The sequence below is a fragment of the Geotrypetes seraphini genome, chromosome 12, assembly GCF_902459505.1.
Source record: "Geotrypetes seraphini chromosome 12, aGeoSer1.1, whole genome shotgun sequence".
Lineage (NCBI taxonomy): Eukaryota > Metazoa > Chordata > Amphibia > Gymnophiona > Dermophiidae > Geotrypetes > Geotrypetes seraphini.
In genome coordinates, this window is record NC_047095.1 from 633,772 (window position 1) to 650,841 (window position 17,070).

The 17,070-nt window shown below is 44.0% G+C and overlaps 1 protein-coding gene across 2 annotated transcripts in view; it reads right to left on the minus strand.

Annotated features, from left to right (window-relative positions):
• Window positions 1–17,070, minus strand: part of QSOX1 (quiescin sulfhydryl oxidase 1) — a 181,438-nt gene that overhangs the window by 44,717 nt on the left and 119,651 nt on the right. For both annotated transcript variants that reach the window (XM_033917087.1, XM_033917086.1), the window contains exons 7-8: window positions 10,565–10,705; window positions 5,133–5,262 (exon numbers count right to left, since the gene is read on the minus strand). In XM_033917087.1, the coding sequence (XP_033772978.1) occupies window positions 5,133–5,262; window positions 10,565–10,705 (271 nt within the window). The remainder of the gene's footprint in view (window positions 1–5,132; window positions 5,263–10,564; window positions 10,706–17,070) is intronic.

Consider the following 17,070-nt stretch of genomic DNA (forward strand, 5'->3'; position numbering starts at 1 on the left):
CCTATTCTGATTGGCCCAGGCGCCTTAGGCCCCACCAGTAGGCGGAGCTTTGGGACGGATGGGCCAATCCGGCCTCATTCCGTCGTTGGCTGCCTGCCGAACAGGCGAGTTTGACTCCCATCTGTCCGGCCAACTACACAAATGTACGGGGAAGGGGGGTGGGGGGGGTCGGCCAGGGGGGGGTCGCGGGTCGGCTGGGGGGACAGTCCGAGGTTCTTGGGGGGGGCGGTCGTTGGGGGGAGGGGGGTTTGCGTCGAGGGCAGGAGGGCCTGGGATCTCTCCTGCCCGTAATGTAGTGCGGGGTGGAGGTAGGGGGGTCGCCGTGGCCAGGAGGGTTTGGGCTCCCTCCTGGCCCGAACAACTAGGGAGGGGGTTGCCAGGGCCAAGAGGACTTGGGCTCCCTCCTGGCCCGATATTGTCGGGGAGTTGGGGAGTTGGCGGGGCAAGAGGGCTTGGGCTCCCTTTTGCCCCGATCGTGTCGGGGAGTCGGGGGGGGGCAAGAGGGCTTGAGCTCCCTCTTGCCCCGATCGTGTCGGGTGTCGGGACCGCCAAGAGGAAGCAGCAGGACACCGGTAGGAGCTTCTACATGATGGGGGGGGGGGTCGGAAGGCTGTGGGGGTGCGAGCGGTCCTTCAGGGTGGGGGTGCGGGTGGGAGTGCGTGCGAGCGGTCCTTCGGGGTGGGGGTGCGGGTGCGTGCGAGCGGTCCTTCGGGGTGGGGGTGTGAGCGATCCTGCGGGGGGGGGTGAATCGGACATCGGGGGGGGGGAACTATGTAAAAAAAAAAAATTTTTGTACAACGCGCTCACGCGTATAACGTGCAAGGGTATGCGCGGTACGTAAAAACTACGTATAACGCACGCGTTATATGCGAGAAAATACGGTACTTCCTTACCTGGACTACTGCAACTCAATATACTGTGGAATAACAGAAAAGGAGTAGAAGAGATTGCAACTACTTCAAAATACAGCAGCCAGACTGATTTTCAACTAAAACAATTTGAGAGGGTTAGTCCACTGCTAAGGATGTAACACTGGCTACCCATAAAAAAGAAAAATCAATTTAAGGTTGCTGTATGGTTCATAAAGCAATCTGGGGAGAAAACTCTAGTGAACTAATTTCCAAGATCACAGTTAGGTGTTCCTTTTACAGTTCAAGATCAACACTATGTTGTAAATTGACCTTTTCTTTTCCATTGCATTGCATGTCCACTGGAAAAAGTTACATGAATCTACTTTTGAAGAAAAATGCTAAAAGATATACCTCTTCTCTCAATAATCCTATCAACCAATGTCCATATTTGATGGTTACAGAATCTTATTGTAATCCGCATTGAATCCTTGTTGAATATTTCAGGTTATAAGAAACTGTATGGTATGTCCATATTAAGAAATGTGGATTCCATATTAAGAAATGTGGATAGCCACATTGCAGGAGGAAGAGAGGATAGGCTGGTCACCTGTCTGCCTGGAGCTAGAGTGAAGGATGTGGCTAGCAGGATCACCAGGATCATAGACGGAGCAGGAGGAAAGGATACTGCAGTGCTCATCCACATGGGTACCAACGATGTTTGTGGGAGGAAGTACAATAGGGAAGAATTGAAGGACCAGCTCCGCTCACTTGGAAGGCAGCTGAAGGTCAGGGAGGTGAAGGTGGCTTTCTCAGAAATCCTTCCGGTACCAAGAGCGGACGCAAAGAGACAGGACGAACTGAAAGCTGTGAACGCCTGGATGAGGCATTGGTGCGAGGATGAAGGCTTCGAATTCGTGCGAAACTGGATGACATTCTGGGGTAAAAGCAGGTTATATAGAAAGGACGGACTACACCTCACCAAAGAGGGAGCGAGAGTCCTGGCGGAGAACATTAAGAAGGCCATTGAGAAGGCTTTAAACTAAAAATCAGGGGAGAGCCAACAGTCGACAACCGATCGATGGCCCGGACACCAGGATACCATGAGGAGATAAATTCAGGCACAGATCCGAGGCAAGATCATGATGACACCACGAGAGGCGATGAGAAAGATCAAATGGATACAAAAAAGGATGTGAGGACCACTAAATCCAGGAAATTGGCACGAACAGAACTTAAATGTATGTACACGAATGCCAGAAGTTTAGGAAACAAAATGGGCGAACTGGAAGAATTAGCAAATAGGAATCAACTGGATATCATAGGAATAACAGAAACATGGTGGAATGAGGAAAATGAATGGGACACAGCATTGCAAGGATATAAACTATACAGAAGAGATAGGATTGGGCAAAAAGGGGGAGGCATTGCTCTGTATGTCCAGGAAGAAATAGAGTCTGTTAGAAAAGGTGACACAGAAGAAAATGGTAAACTAGAGTCACTCTGGATAATGATTCCGGGACAAAAAGAAGCAGACATACATATCGGCCTCTATTATCGACCCCCGGGTCAGACTGAGGAAATAGACAATGAAATGATGGAGGAAATTAATCATAATTGTAAATCAGGAAATGTGTCAATTATGGGAGACTTCAACTATCCAGGGGTAAACTGGAAATTGGGAACATCTAACTGCGGAAAGGAGATAAAATTCCTGGAAATGATAGGAGATTGCTTCCTTGAACAAATGGTAGCAGAACCGACAAGAGGAAATGCAATCCTGGACTTGGTCATAAATGGCATTACTGGAAGGACAGCAGATGTAGAGGTTATGGCTCCGCTAGGGACAAGTGATCACAATATGATCAATTTTACCATTGGCATCGAAATGGGGAAACCAATCAAGACTAAATCCACGGCCTTTAACTTCAAAAAGGGGAATTACGACAGCATGAGAACCATGGTTAGAAAAAGGCTCAAGAAGGGCAAAGCGGAATACCAAACAGTTGATCAAGCATGGTCTCTACTGAAAAACACTATCACAGAAGCACAGAATCTACACATTCCGAGGATATCCAAAGGAAAGCGAAAAAAGAACAAAGGTGAACCAGCTTGGTTATCCAAAGAGGTGAAAGAAGCAGTGAGGGAGACGAGAAACTCGTTTAAAAAAATAGAAAAGGGAAAAAAACAACGGAGGCCTGGAACTGTCACAAAATCGACCAGAAAAAGTGTCACAGAGTGGTAAGAAACGCCAAAAAAGTCTATGAAGAAAAGATAGCACAAGAAGCCAAAAACTTCAAGCCCTTTTTTAGATATATTAAAGGGAAAAAAACAGCAAGAGAGGCAGTGGGCCCTCTAGATGACAAAGGAATGAAGGGGTCAATTAAAGAGGACAAACAGGTTGCCGATAGGTTAAATTCATTCTTTGCCTCGGTCTTCACAAATGAGGACATTTCATCAGTGCCAGACATAGGGAGGATATTAACTGGAGGCATAGAGGACAACCTCGCAACAGTGAATGTGACGTTGGACATGATATACGTTCAGATTGACAAACTAAAAAATGACAAATCCCCTGGACCAGATGGAATTCACCCGAGAGTATTAAAGGAACTTAAACTGGAAATTGGTGAACGCTTACAAACCGTAGCTAACATGTCAATCAGAACAGGGCAAATACCAGAAGACTGGAGGACAGCAAATGTCATCCCGATTTTCAATAAAGGATCAAGAGGTGATCCAGGAAACTACCGACCTGTGAGCCTCACATCGGTTCCTGGGAAGATAATTGAAACACTTATTAAAGACAGCATTGTGCAACACTTGGAGGATCACAACCTAATAAGGGCTAGTCAACACAGCTTCAGGAAAGGGAAGTCTTGTTTGACAAATTTACTACAATTCTTTGAGAAAGTGAACAAACATATGGATACTGGTGATCCAGTAGACATAGTTTACTTGGATTTCCAGAAAGCGTTTGACAAGGTCCCACATGCAAGGCTTATGAAGAAATTACTAAGCCATGGAATAGGAGGAGAAGTGCATAGATGGATCGGTAAATGGCTAGAGAACAGAATGCAGAGGGTTAGCATAAAAGGGAAATTCTCGGACTGGGTGAAAGTGACTAGTGGAGTGCCTCAGGGCTCGGTTCTTGGGCCTATTTTGTTTAATATTTTTATAAACGATCTTGAGGAGGAAACAACATGCAATATAATAAAGTTCGCCGATGATACAAAATTATGTCGGGCGGTTGGCTCTCAAAGGGACTGCGAGGAGCTTCAGAAGGATCTGAGACAGCTGGAATCATGGGCAACAAAGTGGCAGATGAATTTTAACATAAATAAATGCAAGGTGATGCATCTAGGAAAGAAGAATAAAGAACACGAGTATAGAATGTTTGGGGTAACATTAGCAAAATGTGAACATGAAAGGGATTTGGGGGTACTGATTGACAGAACCATGAAGCCATCGGCGTAATGTGCGGCGGCGGCGAAGAGAGCAAACAGGATGTTGGGCATGATTAAGAACGGGATCACGAGTAGATCGGAAGAAGTCATAATGCCACTTTATAGAGCAATGGTCAGACCACACTTAGAATACTGTGTTCAACACTGGTCTCCTTACCTCAAGAAGGACATAACTCTGTTGGAGAAGGTGCAAAGGTGAGCTACGAAGAACGCCTCAGGAAACTGGGACTGTTTACACTCGAGAAGAGAAGACTGAGAGGCGATTTGATAGAGACCTTTAAAATATTAAAAGGATTTGATAAAATAGACCAAGAAGCAGCATTACTAACATTTTCAGATGTGACACGGACAAGAGGTCACAGCCTGAAACTGGCTGGCAGCAGGTTCAGGATAAATGCCAGGAAGTTCTGTTTCTCACAACGAGTGGTGGGTGCTTGGAATTCTCTTCCTGAGGATGTTGTGGCGGAGAATACTCTACGGGGTTTCAAGCACAAGTTGGATATACACCTTCTTGCAAATCATATTGAGGGATACAGTAATTTCAGATTTTCATAATAGAGAACCTAAATGGGCCGCCGCGTGAGCGGATCGCCGGACTTGATGGACCTCAGTCTGATCCGGTGAAGGCATTTCTTATGTTCTTATGTCTTTTTTTTCATGTAAATTGCTTAGAATTCCTTATGGGGAATATTAGCAATCCATAAATACCAATGTAATATAAAATGTTTATTATATGGAGGGTTGTTTATAGTCCTGTCTTTTGCTTCCCTGCGAGGTTGGAGGCACAGAGCAATAATTTAAACATTGGTACACTTACTTTGGCCAGCACCGTTACGTATTTCCTTAGTGCTGTCAGTATGTCTCCGGACAATATGGTAAATTTGGACACTTCGACCCTGAGGCTGTAATGCAATCCTGATTCCAGATCTGCCATGTATACCTTTCTCCTGTACAAAACAGACATTAGCAATCAGCCCCAGATTCTATAGACATTACTCATAAGCTTTTCACATTTGTGTGCCTTGAGGTTAAGTGGGAAAAACTAAATTTAAATATATAAGTAGCAAAAATTTGTGTGTACAGAAGAAAAGATGTTGGCATAGCAGCAATGGGTGATGGGCACATGCAAATTTAGTGAGTCTTCGCTACTCTCCGTCAACCTTATATATGTGAGCATTTTTTTGGAGAATGACTCACTTTTTAAAAATTGCTATTATAATGGATTTTTGAGAATCTAGCCCTCAATAACAGGAGTTCCATCCTAACTTGTTAGGATCAAATGACAAAAACAACTCAGTGGACTTTTTATGAGGTTTTGTGCGATCCAGGTAATAAGCAATAGCACGTTTACAGTCCAATATGTGGAGTACTGCTTCACCAGGGTGAGAATGTGGTCCTGGGAAGAAGACAGGTAGAACTATAGACTACTTCAGGAGAAATTCTGATAAACCCTTTGGCAGGAACTTAGGATGAGTTTGGAGAACTACTCTGTCGTGGTAGAAGGTGGTATATGGAGGATCCGATACTAGTGCTTGTGGTTCACTGACCCGATGTGCAGAAGAGATGCAGGTTAGGAATACCACTTTCCTAGCGAGATATTTAAGAGATGAAGATAACAGTGGTTTAGAAGGGGTGTTCATAAGGGTTGAAAGTATAAGGTTAAGATCCCAAGCAATTGGAGGAGGTTTGATTGTTGGTTTGAAAAAGGTCTTTCATGAATCTAGAGACCAAAGGATGAACAGATAATGGTTTTTTATCCAGAGGAATATGAAAAGCACTTATAGCGCTGAGATGTACTCTGACTGAAGTAGTTTTATGACTGGAGTTGGAAATGTGTAGGAGATAGTCCAGAACTGACAGAAAAGTTTCAAGTTTTATTAAGATTTGATTCAATCACTTATCAAAATTCTATGCGATGTAGATCTTGCCTGTCCCTGCTAGGAGGGGGGCGTGGCTGAGTGCCAAGGTTGCCATTTCCTGAGCTTCCCTCATAAGACAGAGGTGTAAGACAGCTGGAACAAGCAGCTGGATATAGGCTGGGAAGGAGGACAGCCTTTCCAGCTGAGCAGGAGCCAGCATAAGCCAGTGCTGACTGGGAAATGGAGGAGCTTGCTGAGCCAGTCACAGAAGCCCAACCAGAGTATTATGCATGGATAAGGTGACTATACGTCCCGTTTTGAACGGTAGAGTCCCATTTTCGGATTCCCTGTCCCGTTGTCCCCACACACAGATTCGGGATGCCAAAATGTCCTGTTTTCAGGGACAGTGTCCTGAAGCTGTGCGCGGGGACAACGGGACAGGTGACCGCTTCCTGTTCCTCCCTGTCGCACCAAAAAAAAAAACAAAACCAAAAACGTCCCTTCCGGCCCGATTTAAACTCCGCCCCCCCAGTCCACCGCCACTGCTCCTCTGCTTACCTTCCTGCCTAATCGCTCCCAGAAGCCTTCTTCCCGACGTCAATTTTGACGCCGAAGAGGACGTTCAGGGCCAGCCAATCAATCGCTGCCTGGCTAGCCCGAACGTCCTCTCCGATGTTGGAATTGATGTCGGGAAGAAGGCTTCTGGGCGCGATTAGGCAGGAAGGTATGCAGAGGAGCAGCAGCGGTGGACCAGAGGGAAGTTTAAGTCGGGCCTGGAGGGGAGGCTTTTTTTTATCCTGTGGTAGGGGGGAAGGAGGTAGGCAGGCAAGCTGGCTGGCTTTGGGGGAGGTAGGTAGGTAGCCAGGCTTTAGGGGAGGCAGGCTGGCTCTGGGGGAGGTAGGTAGGTAGGCAGGCTTTGGGGGAGACAGGCAGGCTAGCTTTGGGGGAGGTAGGCAGGCAGGCAGGCTCTGGGAGAGGTAGGCTGGCTTTGGGGGAGGTAGGTAGGTAGCCAGGCTTTGGGGGAGGCAGGCTGGCTCTGGGGGAGGTAGATAGGTAGGCAGGCTTTGGGGGAGACAGGCAGGCTAGCTTTGGGGGAGGTAGGCAGGCAGGCAGGCTCTGGGAGAGGTAGGCTGGCTCTGGGGGAGGCAGGCTGGCTTTGGGGGAGGTAGGCAGGCAGGCAGGCTCTGGGGGAGGAAGGCAGGCAGACTGGCTAACTTTGGGGGAGGCAGGCAGGCTGGCTGGCTCTGGGGGAGGTAGGCAGGCTGGCTGGCTCTGGGGGAGGTAGGCAGGCAGACTAGCTGACTTTGGGGGAGGCAGGCAGGCTGGCTCTGGGGGAGGCAGGCTGGCTTTGGGGGAGGGAGGCAGGTTAGCTTTGGAGGAGGTAGGCAGGCAGGCTGGCTCTGGGGGAGGTAGACAGGCAGACTGGCTCTGGGGGAGGTATGCTGGCTTTGGGGGAGGTAGGCAGGCAGGCAGGCTTTGGGGGAGGTAGGCCGGCAGGCGTTTTAGGAGGGGATGGGACAAAGGCTGGAAGGCAGTGAGGGGGACATAGGAAGGAGGGATGAAGGAAGGAGGGAAAGAGGCAGAGAAGGTAGGGGGATTGTAAGTAGAAGAAAGACTAGAGAAATAAAGGCCTAGACCAAAGGAGAAAGATAGGAGGCAGAAGCAGGACTTTGGGAGGTGCAGACAGAGGGGGAGAGCCCCTGAGGAAGAGCAGAGAGAGGCAAGATCATAACAGAGGAGGGAGAGAGAGGGAGACCTGGAACAAAGGTACAAAGGAGAACTGACACTGGATCTGGGGGCACTAAGGACATAGGAAGGTGGTGCTGGGGACACTAAAGACATAGGAAGGAGGCGCTGGGGGCACTAAGGACATAGGAAGTAGGTGCTTGGGGCACTAAGGACATAGGAAGGCAGGAGGGAGGGAATAGAAAGGGACAATTGTTGGGCCTGAGTGCAGAAAGAAATGAAAGAAAAGGATGCACAGTCAGAAGGAAATGCAACCAGAGACTCATGAAATCACCAGACAGCAAAGGTAGGAAAAATGATTTTATTTTCAATTTAGTGATCAAAATGTGTCAGTTTTGAGAATTTATATCTGCTGTCTACATTTTGCACTATATTTGTCTATTTTTCTATAGTTACTGAGGTGACATCTTTGAAAACCCCCCAAATATAAATGATAATTAACATTTTCTCTGCGTATAGGGTGCTTTGTGTTTTTTTAAATTTTATGGTTATCATTATGAAATAAGATATTGTGTGTACATGAAAAATGAATGGAAGAAATTGGGGGTGGGGCTAGGGTGGGATTGGGGCGGGGCTAGGGCGGGATTGGGCAGGGCTAGGGCGGGATTAGAGGTGGGGCTAGGGCGGGATTGGGGGCGGGACTGAATATTAATAGATGTCCCGTTTTGATGAAAAAAATAAATGGTCACGTTATGCATGGAGTTTCAAGAGGACTGTGTTTTGCCTGACCTTAGTGAGGAACAGATAGATTGTGAATAGACTGTTAAGCCAAACAGTTTATTTTTCCTTTCACTGGAGTTTTCATTTTGATATTTTTGGTTCAAGCCTGCCTGAGTGTTTGTGTCAGTGACATTGTGGGGTGTGTCCAGCCACCCCAAAGAACTGTGAAGCAGAAGCTGCCTTTTTGGTTTTTGTTTTGGAGCAGCGTGTGCACTGCTCTGAGGTGTGCTGTGGGAGTGAGGGATAAAACCTGTGCCTTTCTTTTGGGAGGGTGGCAACACCAGTGGTGTACAGGCCTATCTCCTCCCAGCCTGTTTGAGGAATTCAGCTGTACACAACAGGGCTTCAGCCAAGACCAGAGTATGTGCTTTAAAGAAGGAAAGTGTTTGTTTGAATGAACTGTTCTTGATAGGCCAGCTAGAAGAAAAGTTTTAGAGTTTGTTTTTGAATGTTGGACTCTATCCCCTGCACTGGTGGTGCTGAGTTTGGACTCAAGTGACATACTTGGAGCTAAAGGTGAACAGTGTGCTTAAGCTCATGTGTTGGGAACTGTGAAAACTTTATTTTGCCTTTGAGAAATAATTGAAGGACGTGAGAGTCTTTGGGATGCTCTTGCCATACTTACTATCCCTTTTTTTTCCATTAGTGTTTTTCTGTATTATATAACAGAGAAGGCTCAGTGTGCATTTTTGGAGAGGCACTGAGAGCTATGTCCATTGCCTTCATTCAAACTCTGGGACAGAGATTCACAGGGGCAAGTAGCCTAGCTGGGATTCTGTCCCACAATGTATATTTAATAATAGTAATTTTATTTTTTATATACCGCCAAAGCCATGATAGTTCGAGGCGGTTTAGAACAAGAGGTGCTAGACAATCAGCGAAGTGATTACAATACAAAGTCATTCAATATAAGGTACAGGTTGGGAGAAGAGGCTCTGCCCTATAAGATTCTTAGGTTACAATCAATTAAACAAGTGTGTGTGTGTGAATTTTTTTATAAAATTACCTTCCATGTAACTAATCATCCTACCACTTTGATGCTCCCCTCTAATGCCAGCACTGTCCTGTTCTCAATATTCAGAGGTTGATTATGCAGATCTTCTTGTACATTAGCAGAGTTACTGTATATAGTCAAATATAAGTCAATCCGAATATAAGTCGAGACCCCCTTCCCCCCGAAAAGGAGGAAAAATGGTTGACTCGAATATAAGTTGGGCGGTTTAATAATCAAGTGTCTGCCCCATCAGGCTCTGCACCCTTCCATCCTCCCTTCCCCTGTCAGGCTCTGCACCCAGCACCCTTCTATCCTCCCCTCCCCTGTTAGGCTCTGCACCCTTCCTTCCTTCCCCTGTCAGACTCTGCACTCTCCCTCCCAGGCTCTGCCCTCTGTCCCCCCCTCCCTGCGGGGCAGGAGTTCAGAAAGCTTGCTCCTGCCTGCTGCACCTCCATCAGATCGGCAGAGGTAGGAAGATAGGGCAGGGAGGAGGAGGGGGGGCTGTGGTAGCCTTAAAAAATTCTGGGAGGGGTCATTGACCCGAATATAAACCAGGACCCCCATTTTTGGGACAATTTTTTTGGTACAAAAATCACGGTTTATATTTGAGTATATACGATAGTTCAAGAGTTCTGCCATCAGCACTAGACAGTGAGTTGTACAGCCAAACTGTGGTGATCTGATTTCTTTGCAGGTAGATTTTGACAGGGGTTTTGGGGTGTGAGAATCACTGTGTGGTAATAAAATTGTCATTTTTTTGACACTCAGATAAAATGGTTTGCTGATTCTCCCTTTCTTTCCCCCACCCCCACCTCAAATAAGGTGTTTGGTGAAATAAAAATCTTTCTTATTTCACTAAACAGATTTCCATTAGGAAGTGATAAACGTGGTCTAAAATTGATAAAACCCAATAAAAGCTGAGGAAGGTACTTGTCAGCATTCTTCCACATGTCAGAGAGTTGCTCTTGGTTCATGTCTGTGTTTGGTGATCCTATGAGCGTGAACAAGCTGTGTACAACTCCAGGCAGTGTTTGTAAAATGCTGGTATAGGAAGATCTGTCGTTCCTTGACCTAGGAGCGCAAAGAAACATAGTCAGAACAGACAATTGCTGCTGCTGGGTATTGAACTCTTAAAGTACATTTGGATGTTAATAATAGTGACAGGAAATGCAGTTATGTCTTTCCAGGGATTCTACACGATTTTTTATTTATTTATAATTTTAATTTTTTATGGGTGCTTTTAACCATCACATGCAAATACATTTTATCATATATCAATTAGCGACATAAAAAAATGTTACAAAGTCCCAAATCTCTTCAGTCTGACATAGGAAAAAACAACCTCCATTTCTATTTCCCATTCCCTCAACTGTATGCACCCCTTCCCCACACATTATCCATCACCTGCAACAGATGGAAAAGAGAAGTCAGACCTGTACAGCAGACTGGCAACAAAGTTCTAATACACCTTTTGCTGAATTTTCAGTGCTATTTAACTGGCTGGAAACAGCTCCAAACCAGTTAAATAGCATTTGGCCAGCTAACTGCTAATATTCATTGGGAGATAGCCAGTATCTCCTGCTGAATATTAGCAGTTAAAATTTGGCCAGCTGTATCACGTGATAGCAGCCAGGTTTAGCGCCCAAATCAGGTCACACAAATAACTGGTCTATCTTTAGCTGCTATAACTTAGGCAACCAGCACTTAAAATTGATTTAGCCAACTAACTTTGAGCTGGCCTGATTTCTAGCAACGAGTGGTCTTATTAACTTTAAATACTAATGTAAGTTTTTCTTTGTTTGTTTATGTGAAGGAGTCTATAGGATGCTGCCAATCCTCCTGCAGGATACTCCCTTACAGGGTCAGAGCTCCTCCCTTGGGAGAAGTGACATTGGAGGTATGAAGTAAGGAAAGCAACTGCCAGGAAGTATAAAAGTTCAGGGCCAGAGCTAGGTTAAGGAGGCTCAGGGAATGGAAGGAAACAGAGTCACCCTGTATATGGAACTACAACTGGAGAGATTCTGCTTGGCTAGGTCTGGCTGGGGTCAGACTATGGAACCTGATTCGAGAAAAACTGTTGCAACCTGTGTTTGGAACTTGGCAGTCACAGGTCACGGATAGTATCTTGGGCCCTGTAACCCACAGGCCATTTCAATACTTTGTCCTTTGAATTAAGAGACTATTTTTCATTTTCCCTGACCCTCCAAAGCAACAGAACTCAGATTTCTGTGATAATAAAGAGTTTTTTGTTGCATCATTAATGATTGTGTCTGGCTGTGTATGAACAGACCCAACCCCAAAACCCGCTCACGTTGCTACAATTTATAAATATCAGTAAAAATTAATTAAGTACAAACCTCCCCTAGATATTCAATGCCTGTCACCAGAAATGACCTGGAACTGAATATCTGTAGTTATTGCCAACTGCAGGAGTTAGCCAGCCTACCTCCTAGAGTCTCAATATCAGCCCCCATGAGTCTTTAAGACCATTCTACATAAGGTTTTAAAATAACATCAAACTGACCAATACTATCCAGTCTTAGAGTAATTATTTGCTAAGAAACAATGTATTAATTCTCAAGGGAAGAAAGTCCATTGTTTCTCCATGTTAATGATCTTGCCTCTGGCTGGTCAAACACAATAAGCAATTCGCTTGTTACCTTGGGTGCCTTTCTCCAAACAGACAATGAAGCAGCAAAATCTTAACATCTACACTTAAAACAATCCTAGTAATATCCTTTATCTCTATATTGAACTCCTTACAATGTTTTCACAGCTCAGAACATTCCCACCAAATGTGGAACAAAGTTCCTTTATTTTCATGTTTTTGCCAATAGATCTTCTACAGTACAGTGAGATAAAATGTATGTAATTTAAGAGGAAGAAGGTAGCATCCATATAACCAAGTTACTTGCCTGTAGCAGGTATTCTTCATACACAGCAGGATATACAGTAAGTTCTCAAAACTGGCTGGCATCATCTGATAGAGCCCATATGGATAAGTCTCTTCAGTTTTGAAAATTTTCTAAAAATCTTTCAGATACCACAACCACCTAGCTTCCTACTTCATGTAATCCATAGAGCCCTCCACAATCATTCAAATAACTAAGAGACGACTCCTAGGGGAAATGGGAAGATATGTGAGGTCTTGTATCCTGCTGTCCACACAGAATACCTGCTACAGATAAGTAACTTGATTTTCTCATAGTACAAGTGGGAAAACAAGTCCTCACAACTGGGACTTCTATCTATAGCGGTAGACTACTCCCAGCAGAAAAAAGAAGGAACCTGAAGGGTACTCCTATAGGTACACGCCTCAGCTCTTTTAAGTGGTAATAAGCCAAAGAGGCTCTGGAGGATAGACCAGTTAAATCCTCTTTGACCTTTTCTTAGAAGAGATTCCTTGTCACCATGCTCTTCCTGCACATTAAAATGTAGATCTGAGGCCCACAACCAAGACAACCTGCAGGCTCCAATAACCATAGTAGAAGTTGTCAATGCCATCTTGAAAGCACCACAAGTCAATTTGACCATGCACTTTCCATGGTAACATGCCATGTTGCAGAGAGAATCTCTTCTGATAAAAGGTCCAAAAGGCAGCTTATCTCATAAAAGAGTCTTGTGAAACTTCCAAGTGCCCTCTTGATCCCCTTGTGACTCAACCTCCTCTTCTTCTGTGATATATGTGCATAGGAGACAAAGGAAGGGTTATTCTCCTGATTCCAGACAAACCCAGCAGGGACTTCACTCTTGTCCAGAACGTGTTCTGCCTCTTAGGAAACATTAGACTTACACTATACAGTTTTCCAGAAGAAGGCTAAAGTTTTGTATAAACCGTTGGCCTCATATAGCATCTGATATCCTACCAAATTGTTCACAAATAAGTAAACTGCTGACCCCCTTATAGCTTCTGACATTAGAGACCAGAGTGGAGCAGCCTTGCTCTAAGGGAAAGAGTCCAAAACTCCTCAGCCTTGAGTATTTCACATATATTGGCCCATGAAGAGCTGGTACAAAGCTATGTATGAGAGCAGAATAGCATTCTGAAAAAAAAAACTTTTCCTAATAGAAACCAGTACAGAAGCATCTCACTCTGGAAGTACTGAGAAAAACTTGGAACTCTTAGCACTCCAGGGAACAGAACAGAGCAGCTGCTTTTGAATCCAAGAGTCTTTGGAACTTTGTACATGGAATCTGCTTCTTAATAACTGACTCCACCTTTCTGGTGGAAGATTAAGGAACTAGAGGATGCCAAACATTTCTGCTCTTACACCTCCAACATAAATTGAACAGGAGGGATCATCTGTGGGAAATTTTCTCCTTTTGAGGATAGACCAAGGAAGTCCTCATATTCAGAATTTCCAGAGTGCTCTATTTCAGAACCAAAAAACCTCTAATGGCCATGTCTAGGTCTATGGTTTGGTGACACTTCAACACTACTCTAGATAACAGCATAATAGCCAGATATGCTTTTTGTTCTATTGGAAACCTTCAATAAAATTGTTTAACCATAACACTTATCTTGTGTGAGATAATATACACCATTTATCTGGTGCAAAAAATTCAACATAGCCCTTTTATTTTACACAAATAGTACTCAAGAATAATTGGACCCTTTCTGCAATTTATAGTTGAGCTTTTTTTTATTTTTTATTGGTCTCTTTCAGAGTTCTTTTTCTTGCTCTGAAAACAACATCAATAATTTTTGATCCTTTTTGAATTGTTTTGGGGTATAAAAAAATATATATATATAGTCCTTTCTGAGAAAATCAGGTGATACTACATAATAGTGAAAAAGAGTGCATATCATTATCTGCAAAACTAATAGTGCTCAACAACTTTTATTCACAATATGATTAGAATGTCACTTGCATCATACATGTTTATAATAATAATAACTTTATTCTTCTATACCGCCACAATCTTGCGACTTCTAGGCGGTTTACATTTAAGAGAGCTGGACATTCAGCGAGTTACAATATTCAGATAGTCAGAGGAAATACAGAGTACAGAAACTTTAAGAAAGCGAAAAATAAAATATACAGTTTGCTAAGAAATTTCCGAGAGGACCTATTTGGATATTCTATAACCTATTATAGATGTTATAGAATTCATAATGCTCTATTTTAGATCTTTGTACTTCTATGGTACAGTAGGTTGCACATTAAGAAATGAATTTTCTTCAACTGTATGTCTTCTCCACTCTTTTCATGAAGGCCCACAATGTCGGATGATGGCACTGTAAAAGTACCTGTAGCCTAAAATACCACCCCTCTATTTATTTATTCAGTTTTCTATAATGTTCTCCCAAGGGAGTTCAGAATGGTTTACATGAATTTATTTAGCTACTCAAGCATTTTCTTTGTCTGTCCTGGTGGGCTTACAATCTTTCTACTGTACCTAAGGCAATGGGGGGAATTAAGTGACTTGCACAGGGTCACAAGAAGCAGAGTGGGTTTGAACCCACAACTTCTGGGTACTGAGGCTATAACTTTAACCACTGTGCCACACTCTCCCCTATGACATTTGTAGTACAAGCAATCCCATCAGCTGATCAAGATGTCTGCTAATACAGTGATACCTTGGAATCCGAACTTAATCCGTTCCAGAATCTCATTCGAGTTCCAAGACAATTTTTCCCATTGAAAATAATAGAAACTGGATTAATCCGTTCCTGGGTCCCACAAACTCAAATTTTAACAGGAAATACACTGGATTTTAAGGTAAAATATTAACAAATATTCCAAAGCAGCATTCAGATTCTGGGCACAAACACACACATATGATGTGCAGGGTGTTTGGATTCCAAAGCAGAGTTCGGATTCCAAGACAAAATTTACTACAAAAAAAGTTTGGGTTCCAAATCGTTCGAGTTCTGGGGCATTCGGATTCCGAGGTACCACTGTATATCAAATGCTTCTGGTACATCAATTTTTGGCATTCTCACTAAGACTGGTAAAGAACAGACTGTCAAATGAGCCTCATTTGTTTTGTAATCACTTTTCTTTCTCAGTCCCTGTGTCTTACAAATCAGACAGTCAAGTGAAAAAAGCAGCCTATTGCTGAAAGAAAGCATTGTGGAAAGCATTTATAGCAGCACTTTCAAATTCCTGCAGAATTTGGTTGGAATTTTCACCTGGAATCAATCTCTTAATTTTGGTAAACATTTGATTGCACACAGATCACTGTACTTTTTTTTATTAGGCAGTATAAGACTGTAAGAGTTAAATCCTGCAAAAGTTCAACATGGATGGTAAATAGTTGGAAGAAGACGAATAGCTATCCACTATGGCAAATGAGGTTCAGCGTGGATAAGTGTAAAGTGATGCATGTCGGTAACAAAAATTTCATGCACGAATACAGGATGTCTGGGGTGGTACTTGGAGAGACCTCCCAGGAAAGAGACTTGGGAGTTCTGATCGACAAGTCGATGAAGCCATCCACGCAATGTGCGGTGGTGGTGGCGAAAAGGGTGAACAGAATGCTAGGAATGATAAAGAAGGGGATCACGAACAGATCGGAGAAGGTTATCATGCCGCTGTACTGGGCCATGGTGCACCCTCACCTGGAGTACTGCATCCAGGACTAGTCGCCGTACATGAAGAAGGACATGGTACTACTTGAAAGGGTCCAGAGAAGTGCGACTAAAATGGTTAAGGGGCTGGAGGAGTTGCCGTACAGCGAGAGATTAGAGAAACTGGGCCTCTTCTCCCTTGAAAAGAGGAGACTGAGAGGGGACATGATCAAAATATTCAAGATACTGAAGGGAATAGACTTAGTAGATAAAGACAGGTTGTTCACCCTCTCCAAGGTAGGGAGAACGAGAGGGCACTCTCTATAGTTGAAAGGGGATAGATTCCGTACAAACGTAAGGAAGTTCTTCTTCACCCAGAGAGTGGTAGAAAACTGGAATGCTCTTCTGGAGGCTGTTATAGGGGAAAACACTCTCCAGGAATTCAAGACAAAGTTGGACAAGTTCCTGCTAAACTGGAATGTACGCAGGTGAGGCTGGACTCATTTAGAGCACTGCCGCGTGAGCGGACTGCTGGGCACGATGGACCACTGGTCTGACCCAGCGGCGGCAATTCTTATGTTCTTAACCATAGCTTTGCTCATGTGAGTCCATCTATTAATTCTTTGCAATCCATTTTAAACTTAGTCCTTATTAGAATGCTGCCATAACTGAGACATTGTGTTGAACAAGGATTTGAATAAGTTTCTCATGGATTTTCTTGCAATCTTTATCAAAGACTGGAAATTCCAGCATTAAACAGAGTATAGAAGTCATCACAGACTAGTAGTACTGGTAGCCTGATACCAAGAGTACAGTGACCACCTATATCTTGGTGCTCTTGATACCATTCTATGGCAGTGTTCAATGTTAATGGTATTAAGAACTCTTGGTGTTGACCCCCCCCCCCCCCAAAAAAAAAAGA